Source organism: Scyliorhinus torazame, chromosome 1 (assembly GCF_047496885.1).
Source record: "Scyliorhinus torazame isolate Kashiwa2021f chromosome 1, sScyTor2.1, whole genome shotgun sequence".
NCBI lineage: Eukaryota > Metazoa > Chordata > Chondrichthyes > Carcharhiniformes > Scyliorhinidae > Scyliorhinus > Scyliorhinus torazame.
Genome location: NC_092707.1, coordinates 59223112 through 59240919, shown reverse-complemented (window position 1 = coordinate 59240919; position 17808 = coordinate 59223112). Strand labels below are relative to the sequence as shown.

Below are 17808 nucleotides of genomic sequence, written 5' to 3'. Positions count from 1 at the left end.
TCTTCAGGTTAAAAACGTCCTTTAAAGAGCAATCAAAATTTGATTAAAGCCAGACTCCTTATCTATGGTGTAGACAATGCAGTGGAATGTTTAACACCCTTCCCACCTTTTTAAATCTGAACATATCACAGAGCTGTAAAATTGCTGTAAATTCTAATATTGCTTATCTGGGGGCTTTGCCACATCTTTTTCATGTCTTGTGGAAAAACATTGCTGACAATGCAAATTAATTTATGCTTTATGATGTTTCTGAGAGAAGTGACCAGAGTAGTGAAATTTGTCACCATTACTCCCCCCTATTTCAATGATATGACTTTGTTTTGCCTCCAAATTGATTACAGCGGCACCCACCAGGCGCCAGTTTGCTGAGTATTTAGCATGTATGGAGGGTGCATCCACCAGAGATATGCAGAGTAGGCACATAGTGTCGGCAGTCAGGACATCACATTGATTTCATGCCAGTGCTGCCACCTTGGAGCTCAATGTTCCAACTATTGCCCTTTGTTAACCTTGCACAGCTGACCATGTATTCAATAGCAGGAATAACCCCACTCACTGGGTAATCTTGGTTGGTTGATCTTTTTCTTCCTGCATAAATCTGCTGAGAAATCCAAGGTCATGTTGGTTATGGTGTTTTTTATTTTGTGCTTGAGTAGCACACTTTACTTTTGCATTGTCTTTAATCCATGCTGTTTTCATTTGTTTGCTTGACTATGTCTTTATTTTCCTTTCTCCCCCATTTAAAATCTCAAGTCTTTGTCCAATGAGCTAGCATCAGCTAAAACTCAGTCTGAGCAAATAACAGAGGAGTTAAGAACTTTGAAGGGGGATAAAGAAAAGATGATCCAGCAAGCAGATGCACTGAAATCCAAGAAAGAGTCCATATTCTCTGAACTTTCAGAGATGAAGTTACAGTGTATTTCCATGCAGAAAGAGCAGCAAGTGTTAGATTCAAAGAATGAGGATCTCCTGTTGGAAAAAACAGCATTTTTAAAAGAAAGGCAGGAATTTGAGTGTAAACTACAACAACTTGGCTTAGAAATGGAAGCTATGAAGATTGACAAAGATCAGTTGCTCGTGGAAATCAAACATTTGCAGCAGCTACTTGATAAGTTAACAAAAGAAAATGAAGACCTCCAAGACTCACAATCCAATCTAAATAAACTACTGGCAGAAGTTCAGATTAACAGAGAAGTGACAGAATGTGAACGAACGCAACTGCTTCAAGCCAAGGAAGAATTGTTCCTGGCCCACAAGAAAGTGATTGCAGAAAAAGAGGAACTTGTAAAAGTAAAAGACAGGATTACAGAAAGTTTCCACCAATCATTTGCAGAGACTGCCATTGCTCTTGAGCGGTTGACAAAAGAAAGAGATGGTCTGATGGTGGAAAAAGAATTCCTTTCGCAGAAATACTTGAAGCTTGAAGCTCAGTATGAATCTTTAGCGAAGGAGAAAAGTCTGCTTCAATCGGCAGGTGAGGAACTTGCATCAGAAAACAAAATGCTTGAGAACGAGAAGCAACATCTTAGTTTAAGTTTGCAAGAGACTATCCTTGAAAAACAAACCTTCATTAAAGAAAGGGATCAACTGCAGAATAATGGAGATCTTTTGAAAGAAGAACTAAGAAAATATGTGAAGGAAAATGCAGAACTTAAGGCCTCAATATCCAGCCAATCAAAACTCTTGGATGAGATTAAAAATAGCAGGGAGGTAACAGACTCTGAACATGTCCAGCTGCTTCAAGAGAAGGAAATGCTAACCACGTCGCAGAGAAAACTTACTGTAGAAAGGGATGAACTTACGAAGGAAAAAATGAAGTTGATTGCAAAGCTGCAGAAATCAATTGAGGAGGTAGCCATCGTTGAGAAGAAACTGAATGAAGAGAAAGGTGTTCTGAAAACCGAGAAAGATGTGCTTCAGCTGAAGCACTCACAACTCGAAACTCAATGTGAATCTTTACAAAAGGAGATGGAGATCTTGAAATCAAAAATTAATGTGCAATTGTCAGATAATGAATCACTCTTGGGTGAGATAGCCAAAATCAAATCACAGCAACAGCAGGTAGTCTCTGAAAATTCAGCTAGAGCTACAGAACGGGATCAACTCGTCAGCAACATTGAGCTTTTAAAGAAGGAACTTGACAAATTGACCACAGAAAATGGAGAGCTCCAGGTCTCAAAATCAGATTTGTCCATGCTTTTGGATGAGATTCAGAACAGCAAAAAGGTTGTGGAATCAGAGAATTTCTGTCTGTTGCAGGAGAAGCAGAGACTGGCAGCTGAACTTGAGGAACAGTGCTCTAAAAAAGAAAATCTTGCTGCACAAAAGAAAGAATTAGAAGAAAAATATAATAAATTAAAGGAACACGTGAGAGTATTTGAGAACCAACTAATGCAAGACAGGGATGCAGCAAAAATTGAAAAAGAGAGTATCATTATGGCTCATTCAAAACTTGAAAATGACTTCCAGCTATGGCAGAAAGAAATGGATGTTCTTAAAACTAAAAATGGTGAACTACTTTCAGAAAAAGACTTGCTAGTAAAAGAAAAAGAGATCATTGATGCTGAAGGAAAGACGGCTGCTCGTGAGAAAGAAGACCTCACGGTTGAGAAAAATTGGCTGCTGTCCAATGTTGAACAGCTGAAGAAGGAGCTTTGTATATTAACGAAAGAGAACGTAGAGATTGAAGATGCAAAATCGAATCTTTTGCAACTCTTGGATGAATTTCGCAGCAGCCAGGAATTATGTGACTTGGATCAGTTAAAACTATGGGAAGAGAAAGATCATTTACTGGCCAAAGTTCAAAAGTTACACACCGAAAAAGAAGAGCTTTTTCAAGTGAAGGAGGAGCTAGCTGAATCCCTCCACAACATACGTGAAGAGGCTGCTCTTTCTGTTCGTGAAAACAGAGAAGCTGTTGCCAAACTCAAACAGCTGCTTTTTGAAAAAGAGGTTTTGCTGAAACATGAAGAGGACCTTGCTTCCAAAATAAAAGATCTTCAGGTTCATCAGAATATTACTTTATCAGAGAAAATTGAGGTACCAGATATAAACATTCCAATAACTGCCGAAAGTTATGGGTACTTTTGTTTACTAATGAGTCCACTAATAGGTTTGGTTTTGTATTTTTTGATCACTATTAACAATGTTTGTAAATTATGTTTTAAATTGCATTAATTCTGGGAAATGATTCTTTTGTAAATTGTCTGTCCAATAAATGGTGTGGGGTACTTCACACGGGTGATGATAGAAATGATAAAAATCTAGAAAATTATTTCTCCTGAATTAATTTGCATTATACACTGTTATCTTGTTCAAGACTGTGGATGCCATGAAGCTTTAAGCTTGAATGCACATTAACATGGAAAGAATGAGGGCTTTTCTGTTCATAAACTTGAACGCAACTAAAATTATTTAAATTCTGTTAGCCAGAGGAATTACTTTACATGTTTCCAAATTTAATTGACTGATTACCCTCATCAAGTCGATTTCCTGGTTAATTTACAAAAAAGAAACCTGATCTTGTGTTTTAAGCAGAACGCAGTCATTTCTAAAATCTTAGAACTTCACACTTATCCACCGTGAAACCAGTGTTTACTGCCAACAGCTAATTTTAACAGAAGCATAAGCAGCTTGAAGCCATCAGGCAGAACTGTACAAGTGTAAAATTATTGTGTGAATGCATACGTTTATGAAGTTTAGTTCCATAGTGGTTATGTACTGGATTAGTAATTCTGAGACCTGGATTGTTGATTGGAGACATGGTCTCACTGTAGCGGTTGGAAAATGTAAAATTAATTGAATAAAATCTGAAATAAAAAGCTAAGCTAGTATCAGTAATAATGGCCATGAAATGACCAGATTGTCATCAAAACAGATCTGGTTTGGTAATGTCCTTTAGGCCAGACATCTGCCTTCTTTGTCCAGTCTGATTTATGTGATTCTAGACACATTGAAATGTGCCTGATTTTTAGTGGCTTGCTAGGCTATTTCTGTAATTGGGTTAGTATTGAAGAAGATGGCTCATCTCCACCGCCTCAATTTGGCAATTAGTGATGGGCAATAAATTTCAGCTTGACTAACTTTAAAAAAATTTTAGAATACCCAATTCTGTTTTTTCCCCAAAAAAGCAGCAATTTAGCTTCACCAATTCACCTACCCTGCACATCTTTGAGTTGTGGGGGTGAAACCCACGCAGACATGGGGAGAATGTGCAAACTCCACACTGGCCGGGATCAAACCCGGGTCCTCAGTACAGTGAGACAGCAGTGCTGCCCTTCAACTTTACTATCAACACCCACATCCTTTAAATTAATTTTTTAAAAGTTGCACAGAACCATGCAGGTCAGGAAGTTCCCAAGTTTTATTGTGATCCGTGCTGAGTTTGCTGATCGTAATTGGGGTGGCCATAGTGCTGCTACAACTGTCCCAAGTGGCCCTGAATCAGGGGGGGAAAGACTTAACATTTATATATATTTTTTAATTTAGAGTACCCACTTATTTTTTCCAATTAAGGGGCAATTTAGCCTGGCCAATCCACCTACCCTGCACATCTTTGGGTTGTGGGGGTGAAACCCCCGCATACACAGGAAGAACGTGCAAACTCCACACGGACAGTGTCCCAAGGCCGGGATTCGAACCCGGGTCCTCAGCGCCGTAGGCAGCAATGCTAACCACTGTGCCACCGTGCTGCCCTAAGACTTGCATTTATAAACAACCAAAAGAAATGTCTCAAGTTTCACTCACAAAGAACCACTTCTATTCCTCTGTGAAACACCTTGGAATATTTTTCTTTGTCTAAGGTGCTTTGTAATTGTAAATTGTTATAGCAGGAGAGTTAAAGAAGCATTATATTCGCAAGCGTTTCCACTGCAGTTCACTACTTGGTGACCCCTGGTGGACAGTAGATGCTTGTGAGAGAGATGTGCGGAAAGGATTATGATCTGCCCTACGCCCGTGATTCAATTGGTGTGGATGCTCATCATCTCAGTTCAGGCATGAAAAATGACCACTTAAAACACCAGAGGTGTGCTAGTGCTCATTGGAAACATAGTCCAGCATGGGTCCCTTTGTTCTGGTGGTTGTGGACTGCGAGTTTGTGCATTTAAGCTAATCCTTTAAAATTTTGATAGCAATATCCAAATAATAATTCCAAACTCAGCTTTAAATTTAAAGCAAGCTAAATGAATATGTAGACTTGGCAACAAAGTAATATGTGGCACATAATGTTTGTCGCTTCAAAACAAATACCAACTTTTTTTTAAAAAATCTCTGAAATTTAGAAGGTGAATTGGCTTGTTGGCAGTTTCTAATACCTGAGAATGTTAGCCTTGCTTTTCTCTGTTAACCGCATGTTTGGCATGAAACTGGATCTGACATTGGAATATTAGATTTTGTTGCATATACTTTCTGCACGCTTTTAAGAATATTTAATATAATAACAACGAACAGTCAACTTGATTCGATGGAATATAATGTTTAGGAGAAAAATAAATGTATAGTTTACAATATCTAAAAATATAATTTGCATAAATTATTTTTCAAGTCAGAGCTTTATTATGAGTAAGACATAATTAACTTTATCCATCTACATGCAAGAAGTGTTAACTTTTGGAATTTTTCTGTAACCTGTTTAGGTGAAATTCTAAACCATTATATTAAATAATGTTATTCTTATTTTTAGGCTTCAAAAAAAGTTGAAGAGTCTGGGAAGTTATTAGAGAAGGTTATGAAGGAGAAGAATATACTAGACCAACAGAAGACTGAAACATTGGTAGAATTGGAAGAATCCAGGCTGAAAAACAAGAAGCTGCAAAATGAGGTAAGAGCTGACCTATGTAGGCTTCAAAGTTAGTTTATATCTCCATACAGCAATGTTGCGTTTGTGTGTATGTATAATAGTTTTTTTAAAATTCTGTCATGGAATCTGGGCGCCACCGACAAGGCCAGCATTGATTGCCCTTGGGAAGGTGGTGGCGAGCACTGCCTTCTTGAACTCCTTCAGTCCATGTGGTGTAATACACCCTCAGTTTTGTCAGAAAGGAAGTTCCAGGAATTTGGCCCAGCGAAAATGAAGGAATAGGAGAAGAGCTCAAGTTGGGATGGTGTGTCAGGGCAGCATGGTGGTGCAGTGGGTTAGCACTGCGGCCTCACGGCGCTGAGGTCCCAGGTTCGATCCCGGCGCTGGATCACTGTCCGTGTGGAGTTTACACATTCTCCCCACGTTTGCATGGGTTTCGTCCCCACAACCCAAAAATATGCAAGCTAGGTGGATTGGCCACACTAAATTGCCCCTTAATTGAAAAAAATGAATTGTGTACTCTAAATTTTTTTTTTTAAAGTTGGGATGGTGTGTGACTTGGAGGGAAACTTGCAGGTGATGATATTCCCATACATCTGCTGTTGTTGCCCTGGTGTGTGACTTGGAGGGGAACTTGCAGGTGAGGGTGTTCCTACGCATCTGCTGCCCTTGTCGTTTTGAGGTGGTGGCGGTTACGGATTTGGAAGATGCTGTTGAAAGAGCCTTGGTGAGTTGCTGAGTGCATCTTGTAGTTTTGACTGTGCATTGGTGGTGGGGGATGAATGTTGAAGGTGGTAGATGGGGTGCCAATCGAGCCGGCTGGTTTGTCCTGGATGGTGGTCAAGCTTCTTGAGTGCTGTGGAACTGTACTCATCCAGGCAAGTGGAGAGTATTTCATCGCTCTCTTGACTTGTGCCGTGTAGATGGTGGGCAGGCTTTAGGGAGTCAGAAAGTGAGTTACTTTGCACAAAATTCCCAACCTCTTTGTTCTTGTCTCTACAATATTTATGTGATTGGTCCAGTTCAGTTTCTAGTCAATGGTAACTCCCAGAATATCAATAGTGAGCAATTCAGGGATGGTAATGCCATTGACTGTCAACGGGAGATGATTGGATTCTTTCTTGTTGGAGACATTGTTTCCCGACACCTGTGTGGGTTGAATGTTACTTACACTTATCACAAGCCTTAATGCTTCAGTATCTGAGTCACGAATGGTGCTGTCACCAGCAAACATCCCTATTTCTGACCTTATGATGGTGGGAAGGTCTTTTAGTTAGCAGCTGCTGATGATTGGGCCTAAGACACTACCCTGAGGAACTCCTGCAGTGATGTCCTGAGACTGAGAATATTGACCTCCAACAACCACAACCATGTTCTGTTGTGCTCACTATGACTCCAACCGGTGCAGTTTTCCCTGATTCCCATTGACTCCAATTTTGCTAGAGCTCCTTGGTGCCACACGCGATCAAATATTGCTTTGATGTCAAGGGCATCCTCCTTGCGTCTTGAGTTCATCTGTTTTTGTCCATGTTTGGACCAAGGCTATAATGAAGTCAGGAGTTGGGTGGCCCTGGTGGAACCTATGCTGAGCGTCAATGGGCAGGTTGTTGTTGAGTCTCAAGTGCCACTTGTTAGCACTGTCAGTGGCACCTCCCATCACTTTGCTGATGATCGAGAGTAGTTAGACTGGTGGTAATTGGCTGGGTTGGATTTGTCCTTTTTCTGGACAAGACATGCCTGGGCAATTTTCCATATTGCCGGGTAGATGCCAGTTTTGCAGTTGTACTGGAACAGCTTGGCTTGGGGTGCAGTTAGTTCTGAAGAACAAGTCTTCACTATTATTGCCAGAATGCTGTCTATAGTCTTTGCAGTCCATTCAGCCATTTCTAAATATCACATGAAGTGTATCAAATTGGCAGAAGAATGGCATTTGTGGTGATGGGAGCGTCGAGAGGAGGCTGAAATGGATCATCCAGTCAGCACATCTGGCTGAAGATGATTGCAAATGCTTCAGCTTGTCTTTTACACTGATTTTCTGGGCTTCCTCTTCATTGAAAATGGGATACATATGGTACATCCTCCTCCAGTTAGTTGACTAATTGTCCACCACCAGTCACGATTGACTGTGGCAGGACTGCAGATCTTGGATCTAATCCATTGGTGGTGGAATTTATTTTCTCTGTCAGTCACATGCTGCTTACCCTGCTTGGCATGCAAGGAGTTCTGTGTTGTGGCTTCACCAGGTAGACCTCTCCTCTTTAGGTGGTGCAACTCCTGGCATGCTCTCACCGTCTTCATTGAACCGAGGTTGAGCCTCGTATTTGATGGTAGTAGTACGCTGGGGGATATGCTGGACCATGAGGTTATATTTGTGGCCGAATTCAGTGCTGCTGCTGATGACACACAGAGCATCATGGATGCCCAGTTTTGTGTACAAGATCTGTTTAAAATCTACCCCACTTGCCACGGTGGTAGTGCCACATGGCACGATGGAGAGTATTCTCAATGTGTAAACGGGACCATCTCCACAAGGACTGTACAATGGTCACTGCTACCAATGATATCATGGACAGATGCATCTGCAATGGCTGGATTGATGAGGACAAGATCAAGTAAGTTTTTCCTCTTGGTTCCCTCACTTGCTGCAGGCCCAGTCTAGCAGCTGTGTCCTTTCGGATCTGACCAGCCCAGTCAGTAATGGTGCTACCAAGCCACTCTTTGTGATGGACATTGAACTCCCATAACCCCTTCCCCTAGAGTACATTCTGTGCCCTTACCGTGCTCCTTCCTCCAGGTGCTGTTCAACACAGAAGAGGACCGATTCATCAGCTGAGGAGGTGGAGCATGGTAGGTGGTAACCGGCAAGAGATTTCCTTGTCTGTTTGACCTGCTGCCATCAGGCTTTGAGTTCTGAAGTAAATGTTGAGGACTCTCAGCACAACTTGCTCCCGACTGTATTTCACTGTGCTGCCACCTCTGGTACATCTATCCTGTCAGTGGGACAGGGCATACTCCGGAGTAGTGATTGAGGAGTCTGGAACATTGTCTTTAAGTATGATTTGGTGAGTACGATTATGTCAGGCTGTTGCTTGACTAGTTTGTGCAGCATTTCTCTCAATTTTTGCACAGGCCCCAATATATTGCTAAGGAGGACTTTACAGGGTTGATAGGGCTGGGTGTGTGTGCTGTTGTTGATACTATGTAGTCCATCCAGTTTAATTCCTTTTAAACATTGTCGGGGTTTGATACAACTGAGTGGCTTGCTGGGCCATTTCGGAGGTCTTGAATCAACCACATTACTATGGGTCTGGAATTATGTAGGACAGACCAGGTAAGGGTAAAAGATTTCCTTCCCTAAAGGGCATTAATGAAGCAGGTAGGCTTTTACGACAATCAACAATAGGTTATTTTTTCATTCATTCATTCATGGGATGTTGGCTTTACTGGCTAGGCCAGCATTCATTTCCCATCCCTAATTTTGTTAATACATTTTTTTCTTTTTCTTACAAAATTTAGTACCCGATTATTTTTTTTCAATTAAGGGGCAGTTTAGCGTAGCCAATCCACCTACCATGTACATCTTTGGATTGTGGGAATAAAGCTCACGCAGTTACAGGAAGAATGTGCAAACTCCACATGGACAGTGACCTGGGGTCAGGATCGAACCTGGACCCTCGGCACCATGAGGCAACAGTGCTAACCACTGCTCTCGTTTCCCATCCCTAATTTCCCCTAAGAAGGTGGTGGAAAGCTGCTTTCTTAAACCGCTATAGTCCAAATGGTGTAGGTATATCCACGGTGCTGTTAGGGATGGAGTTCCAAGTGACAGTGAAGGAGCCATAATGTATTTCCAAGTGAGGATGGTGAGTGACTTGGAGGGGAATTTCCAGGTGCTGTGTTCCCATGTATCTGCTGCCCTTGGCCTTCTAAATGGTAGTGGTTGCGGGTTTGAAAGGTGCAGGTCAGTGAGCCTTGGTGAGTTCTTGTTGTGCATCTTGTAGATGGTACACACTGCTGCTACCTGTCTTGGTAGTGGAAGTAGTTAATGTTTGTGGATGGGATGCTTTGTCGTGGATGGTGTCAAACCTCTTGAGTGTTGTTCATGCGGACAAGTGGAGAGTATTCCATCACACTCCTGACTTGTAGATCATGGACAGACTTTGGGGAGCCGAGAGGTGCGTTACTTGCTGCAGGATTCCTAGCCTCTGACCTGCGCTTGTAGCCACAGCATTTATATGGCTGCTCCAGTTCAGGGTTCAGTGGAGGGTTTGGTGATGGTAATTCCATTGAACGTCATGGGGCAATGGTTAAATGCTCTCTTGTTCGAGATGTTATAGCCTGGCACGTAAGGTGTGAATGTTACTTGTCAATCCAAGCTTGGATATTGTTCAGGTCTTGCTGTATTTGGACATGGATTGCTTCAGTATCTGAGGATCATGGTCCCTGTTAACGAGATTAGCTTTTAATTCCAGATTTAGTAATTGAATTTAAATTCCACCAGCTACTGCGGTGGGATTTGAACCCATGTCCACAGACCATTAGCCTGGGCAAGTTCATTGACATTACTACGACACCACTGCCTCCCCACCAAGAGGCAAGAGTGGGTCTGTTTTCTCTAATTAGCGTTTATTTTAGTTTAAATGTCTTCTGAGTATTCTCATGTCTTTATGTTTTTAACTAAAGTAATGAAAATGACGTGCTTTTAGTGTCACTCACCTTGAACTTCGGCATCACAATTACTTTAAGACAGTGTCTTTCTAACTTTTTTTCTTGGGACCCACTTTTGCCAACTGGCCGACCATCACGACCCCTGCCTGTTGCGGCACGTGTCACGTTTGCTTACCTTTAATGCTAAAGGGGAGCCTGCTTGGTCCTCACGATTTCACTCCAATCAGATTCAAAGGAGGAGAGGGCAATACACATATCAGGTGCAGACTTCAGCCAGTTCCTTTGTGCAGTCTTCACCTTTGTGAAAATGGAAAATCCAACCTTGCATGTGTCGGTCATCAAGGGCAATAGCAAGAAATTGCTTGTTTTACTCAGCACTGAATGCTCCTTGGAGATGCTACTCAAGAATGCAGACAGCCTCATGGGCTTTTGGCATATTTTTAATGTGGTATCACAGGTCAGGTACAACAGCGCCTCTTTTAATTTAGAGTTGGTTGTAATTTAAAAATTGACTCTATGGTCTCAACCTCAAAAGGAATTTTTCACCTACCACTTATCTTTCAAAATCGTGAAACCTCCTCTGATTTGCCAATACTTCCATGCATAAATCAAACATACCTCAAGCAATCAACTTTATACTGCTTTGTTCCCGAGTTATTTTTCTTCTTTATAGGTTAACCAGAAGCCCTGGAGCTCTGTGCAGAGCTAACACTAGCACTGCTTTGTCCTGCCCTGGACTCTTCTGTGCAGCTCTCTCTAGCAGATTCTATTGTGAGATCGTGTCCAGTAGGTACACTGCCTATTTGTGTCTCTGGCCATCTCTTTCTTGTAAGACAATGATTCATCTTCACAGGCCTCTTGTCTTGCTTGGCAGCAGCTAGAAAACGGAAGAAGCTCTCCTCTATGATTTGGTGCCAAAAGCACCAGGGTGTTTGACGTCAAGTGTACTTGCAGGTTGAGTGACTTTCTCACTGCTGCCGCTTCTGGCCAGAAGACTGCACATAGCCTTTTCATTTAAAAGGTGGCAGCAGCCACCATTCTCAATTTAGAAACCGGTAGATTCTCCCCTGATCGATACCACTCCAAGAACAACGTGCCTGCTCTCTGACCCTCCCGACACCTGTCTGCAACCCACCCGCGGGTCACGACCCGCACTTTGAAAAACCCTGCTTTAAGATGCTTGCAAGGTAATTTAATGCTGCTCAGCCACAACAATTTTCATTTTAATAAGCATGTTGCAAGGAGTGTCAAGGGCAGTAGCCTGACCAATATTGACATAGACAAAGGAGACCTGAGAACCAGTAACCAAAAAGCTTTATCGAAGATCTAGGATTTAGAGAGGATCTTAAAGGAGGAGAGGGAGGCGGACAGACAGAGGTTTAGGGAAGGAATTCCAGAGCTTAGCTGTAGACAGCTGACAATGTGATCATCAATGGCCAGACAAGAGAATGAGAGATGCTTAAGAGGTTGGAGTTGGAGGAATGCATAGCTTTGTGTTGTCGATTTTGACTTTTATTTAATTGGAGGAAATTCCTGCTCTCCCAGGACTGAATGTCGGACAAGTAATCTGACAACAAAGGCAGAGTCAGTGGAGATATTGATGAGGAAAAATTTGTTGTCATCAGCATATATGTAGAATCTGCTGTAGTTTTGTTATTTTGGGCACCACCGCAAACTCTGCTGTCCACTTTGTCAGGGTGTTCTCTATATTTCTCTTGCGTCCCTCTCCAACAGTTGTTATTGCCAGGTTTTTTTGGTATTTTCTTTCCTCGCGATTCTTCATTTGAGTCCTTCTGTGGGTGTGGCTTCCAGAGCTAGTCTTGCTTGATCATTGCATCTGTTTTTATGACAACAGCAGAGCTTAATATCAGCTGCAGAGGAGCTTGGGTGTTGGGCAGGAGTGACACCAAAAACCCTGGTGGGGTGGAGAACCAATTGACATAGTGGATATAGTGCTACTTCACAGTCCTGGCAGTGACAACATGGTCAGTAATAAAACTTGCTTAACATTGATATATATATATATATATATATATGTATCCATGTACACCCAGTTCAAGCAAAAGTGGGATGGTGCATTAGGAATCAAAAGGTTTTCAGTTGAAAGCAATTCTTTATTGGATACAGGTGACTTTAAAATAAACCTATTAAGTTTAATACAGGGAAGTGAATTTGTTTAATTGGCAAGTTACACAATAATAATAATAATTAACAGATGATTTCATTGGTTACTTGGTTGCTTCAGGATTGTCATTGTGTAGAAATTGTACATTCCAAAAATATAAACTTGGCTTTTAAGGCGAGAAAGGTTGTATAAGAACCCAGTTGCACTTCATTTAACAAGATGTAACTTTCTCAAGTGTTATTGCAGCGAGATGAATAGCATGCAAGATCATGCTCTCCTCAGTTCAGTTATTTTTGATTGATGCAGTAGGGGGCACTTTAGAGCGCTCTATTGACAGTCGCTTCTACATTTTTGCAGGTAACCGTGTACAGACTCCAGAAGTTGCTGTTAGTTTCTGAGGAGAGATGACAATGAGCATTGACAGTTTCAGTGCTATCATAAAATCTGGGCCAATATTTTATTAGTCAAAAGTCCATGCAAGCCTAATTAGAGACTACATTAATGAACAGTTAACAAGTCTATCAAACCTAATCTAATACAAGCCATAATTAAGCAGTTGACTGCATACTTTCAGCTTGGAACACTTGACTGAGTTTGGATGTGGTCTCTTTTCCTGGAGTGAAGTCGCAAGTACTTCTTTAAAATTCTTTATTGTCATTCCATTGCCCTTGTAGGGCCACATTTGGGACTTCACCACATTTGTGACTTTCACAATTTACACACATCATCAAATTTTAGCATGCAACCCAAAGGTCAATTCAATAATTTCATTAACCATCCTACACCCCTTTGGCCTTTGAACGGAATGCTGAACACAATGATAAGAGTCTTATACTTATCAGAACTTATGCCCTTATCCCATTGTCAAAATTGATCATCCTTTTAGACAGTGGTCAACTATCTTGTATTACACATGCAACTGAAATACTTTCCTGCCCAGCTGTAAATTCTGCTTCCTGTATGCTTTGCCCATGGTATTTTCTCTATCTTGGCTTCATAGAAAAAACTGCAAAACCAAATGTATTTTGGAATAATCTGCAATGGAATCGCCTAAGGATATCTAGGCTACTATGATTAAAAATTATAATAGTAAACTGTTATCAGCAAAATTAAGTTTTAAAATAAGTTTTTATGTTTTAAGTTTTAGAACTGATAAATGACTTAAAAAGTGAAATGAGAGAAAAATAACTGGATTTGCATTTTGAATGATTGATCGTGTTTTAATGTTAGTTATGACTTTTTTTGAGAAGCAATCAAGATGCCTATTGCTTGCTGAAATTTATCATTCCTAACCCGGTTAAAGTTGCCCGTCAGGCAGTTTTCTAGTGCAGGACGATGAGGTGTATTAGATGTCTATTGCTTGTTTATGTTGTAATCTGGTTTGTGATGAGTTTGAGATTTAAACTTGATAATCCTGTAATTTGTGTATCATCCCTGATTAGAGATCAGTAACAGATTCAGTTGTTTTATGCTGCAATTTATCATTTCTAACCCGATTAAAGTTACCTGTCAGGCAATTTTCTAGTACAGGACGATGAGCAGTGTGCAGAATGCAATGCAAGAAAGGTGGATTTCTTGTTTATTGTCCCTGACTTGCCTAATGCCAGAAAGGTTAATTTTTTGTAAGGCGAATAGAGAAGAGATTTGTTGGAAGAGATATGTAATTTTATATATCGTTTAAGTACCTTTTTGTGATATTTTCAGAAATTTCTGTTATTTTAATGAGTACTTGCAAATGAAGATGACAAACTGAGACCACAGACCTTTAGATGATGTCACTTGTGCATAAAAGCTGATTTGTTGGTAGTGATATAGTTAAAGATTCAGGAGTCTGTATTTGTAGGACAGCTGGTTGGAGGCTGTACACGAGATTCTCGTGTTATGCAACTCGGCATTGGTGCGTATGACAGATTATGGCACTGAGCATTCAGGATCATTATCTAACGCACATCATTGGATCATACCTTCAGAATTTTCAAGGAAGAACATTTCTTCAGATCAGTAATGGATATCAGAGCTTTAAAAGATAATTATTCTCATTATTTCTCTGTGCAGTTTAAGGTATGATTTTCTTTTAGGAACAGGTGGCGTTCCGTTTTCTTTATAAATAGCCTGGTGATCAGTAATGGTATATTCTGCTAATCGGTACTCTGTTGTACAGTGGATGCTTTTGTAGCAACTAAGATAAATTATGTGGCCTTGTGTGTTGTGTTTCTTCTATCTGAAGGAGTCACATCCTTTACTCAGGTAGGCAGCAGTTGTAATTTGATTCTGAGGTGGGGGAACATCTGGAAAGCTGCATTGTGTGGTTTTGGTAGTAAATCACAAAGAAGTAATGGAGCATGCCTTTAAAATAAGGTTTTAATGTTTTACATAATTAATGGTGGTAAGGGCAGTCCTGTTTTTCTTTACTGATCGGCAAGCCTTTGAAATGCTCAATGCACAGCATGATGGATTCACATTTTATACCCATTTTCTTTTTACTTGTGTGTTGAAACAAAAGCTGTCTTTTAAATTAGAGTACACTCGGATGTTAGTTTTGTTTATTTTCTGCAAGTGTGGAAGATTCTGAAGATATTTTATGTGACTGGAAACGAAAGACATTTTTGTTTCCCTTTTGTCAGCTGGAAGCTCTCGAGGGACAAAACAGTAAATGCCAAGAGGATTTGAACCATTCGAAACAGCAGCTCAGCTCTGAAAATAAGAGAATAGGAAGCCTTTGCAAACAAATGTGAGTAACTACATTTAATGATCAAAATAATGATATTCCTCGGTAGGTAGATTCTTTATTTAACACCGTTGCCATTTTTTAACTTGACTATATGGCTTAATTTCACTAATGTTCTTTAACTTTTCTATTTTCACCCTTTGCAATAGTGGAGAACTGTAGAATTTATTTTATTCTGAACAGTAATCAATGAAAGGCTTCTTGTAACCTTAATGATATTAAAATACAGCAATTTCGGATTGCCACCAGAAGGTGTACGCTCTGTGTTCACATTTGTTTTCTCCTTGTGGGGAGATGCTTGATTTCTGGACGGAACCTTTCTTTGCCGGTTAAAATTGGAAACACGTTGGTGTTATTTAATTGTGCTGAAACTACTAGACAATAATCATATAAGCAGTCTTGTCAAATTTGCAATGCCAGTCAGCCTGAAGCTGACTGATTAGCTTAACTCTCCCCAGCACAATTTTCTTCCCTCTTCCCTTGAAGGCATTAATTACTTGATGATACCATGGTTCCTTGCCTTGCCATTAATCTGGAAGGTTTTTGTTTAATACCAATTGTACCCAATTATGTTTTTCCAATTAAGGGGCAATTTAGTGTGGCCAATCCAACTAACCTGCACATCTTTGGGTTGTGGGGGTAAAACCCACGCAGACACTGGGAGAATGTGCAAACTCCACATGGACAGTGACCTGGGGCCGGGATCGAACCCGGGTCCTCAGCGCCGTAGGCAGCAGTGCTAACCACTGTGCCGCCCTGGAAGCTTTTTTAAAAAAATGGTACATAGACATTTTATAGTTCAGGTATTCACCTGACCAAATATATCATCAATGTTCAGCAGTTCAGATCTCTGGAAATAATGTATTTCCTGAGTTTATATCATTCCTAAATCCATAGCATTCCTTTTTGCGTACAAAAGGAATTAGTGAGTGACCTTGGTTAAGTTCTATTTTCACAGTAACTTCATTGCAGTGTTAATGACACTAATAAAGATTATTATATTATACAAATCTATTTTACACTAGATTACAATCTTTATTTCCAAGTTCTCCTTGTATACTAAACATTATTTATCCAGGGAATGTAATAATTTCAGAAATAACAAGAATTTGCATTTATATAGTGCCTTCAACATTATGAAATTGTTCCAAAATATTTAGTGAGTATTTATCAATTTTTAAAAATCTTGACACTGAACCACAGAAGGAGGTATCCAGACAGATGACCAAGGCTTGGTCAAAGAGGCAGATCTTAAAGAACATCTTAAAGTCGGATTGATTGATATTTATTATCACATGTACTGAAGTGCAGTGAAAAATATTTTTCTGGGGCCAAGGGAACATACACAGTCCGTACATAGTAGACAAAAGAATAATTGACAGATTATATTGACAAATGGTACATCAACAAATAGTGATTTGTAACAGTACGGAACAATGGGCAAACAAGAGCAAGTTTAGAACTAAGGCAGCTGAAACCAAGACTGCTACTGGTGGAGCAATTAAAATTAGGAATGAGTGTCATGCCAGAATTAGAGGTGTGCAGACATCTCCATGGTTTGTCGGGCTAGAAGTTGCGGAGAAAGGAAGCTAATAAGACCTCTCTTATTGAATAATTTAAATACTAAAAAAGCACATTGTAGGAAATAAATAGAGCAGTGGGTGGCATTTCACCTCTGGGATTAGGATCCTTAGCTCAGGATGTGACAGAAGTATCTGCAAGTCCGTTGTGAAGTGGGTACGTGCATTCCTGGCAGATTTGTGCTGGTAAAATTGTCAATATAGGTTGCCATGGCAGCATAATATGGACCTGCCTAACGGTAGTTGATGTGAGGTGGAGAAAATGCAGGCTGGTGCAGTGGAGACCGAGGCCACCTATTTTCACCTTTAATATTGCCCAACTCGGCCCCTGTCTCAGTTCATCTGCTTCTGAAACCCTCATCCTTACTTACATGAGCTAGTTTTAAAACCCCTTCATGTCTTGTCCCTTCCCCATCTCTGTAATCGCCTCCTTCACGATATCTGTACTCTCTAGTTCTGGTCTCTTGACCATTTCTGATTTTAATTGCTTCATCATTGAACATCTGCCCTAATATCTCCTCTGTTTCAAATGTTGCTTGTTAATCCTCCTGTGTCCGAGAACATTTTATTCTTTGCTCGAAGACTCACCTCTGAACCACAAGGTTCTAGGTCCAAGTACCAATCCAAATTAAGTGTTGAGCACAAAAATCAAAGCTGAAACTCCAGTGTAATACTGAGGGAGTTTCTTCTTCGGCGATCACTCACTAATGAGTATTATTATCCACTAAAGAAACCTCGTCATTGGAGGAGGTGGTGGAAGCAGGTACAATAGTGACCTTTAAGGGGCGTCTTGATAAATACATGAATAGGATGGGAATAGTGTGATATGTACCCCGGAAGTGTAGAAGGTTTCCGATTCGACGGGCAGCATGGTCGGCAATCTATGCATTTGGCCAGCCCAACAGAA

At 40.6% G+C, this 17808-nt stretch overlaps 1 protein-coding gene across 12 annotated transcripts in view; it reads left to right on the top strand.

Moving 5' to 3' along the window:
- The window catches only part of clip1a (CAP-GLY domain containing linker protein 1a), a 282555-nt gene that overhangs the window by 174627 nt on the left and 90120 nt on the right, over positions 1-17808 (top strand). For 9 of the 12 annotated variants that reach the window (XM_072495435.1, XM_072495418.1, XM_072495375.1 and 6 more), the window contains 3 exons: positions 754-3039; positions 5684-5821; positions 15218-15324. In XM_072495435.1, coding sequence (XP_072351536.1) covers positions 754-3039; positions 5684-5821; positions 15218-15324 — 2531 coding nt within the window. The remainder of the gene's footprint in view (positions 1-753; positions 3040-5683; positions 5822-15217; positions 15325-17808) is intronic. The other 3 variants (XM_072495469.1, XM_072495451.1, XM_072495443.1) reach the window with 1 other exon arrangement.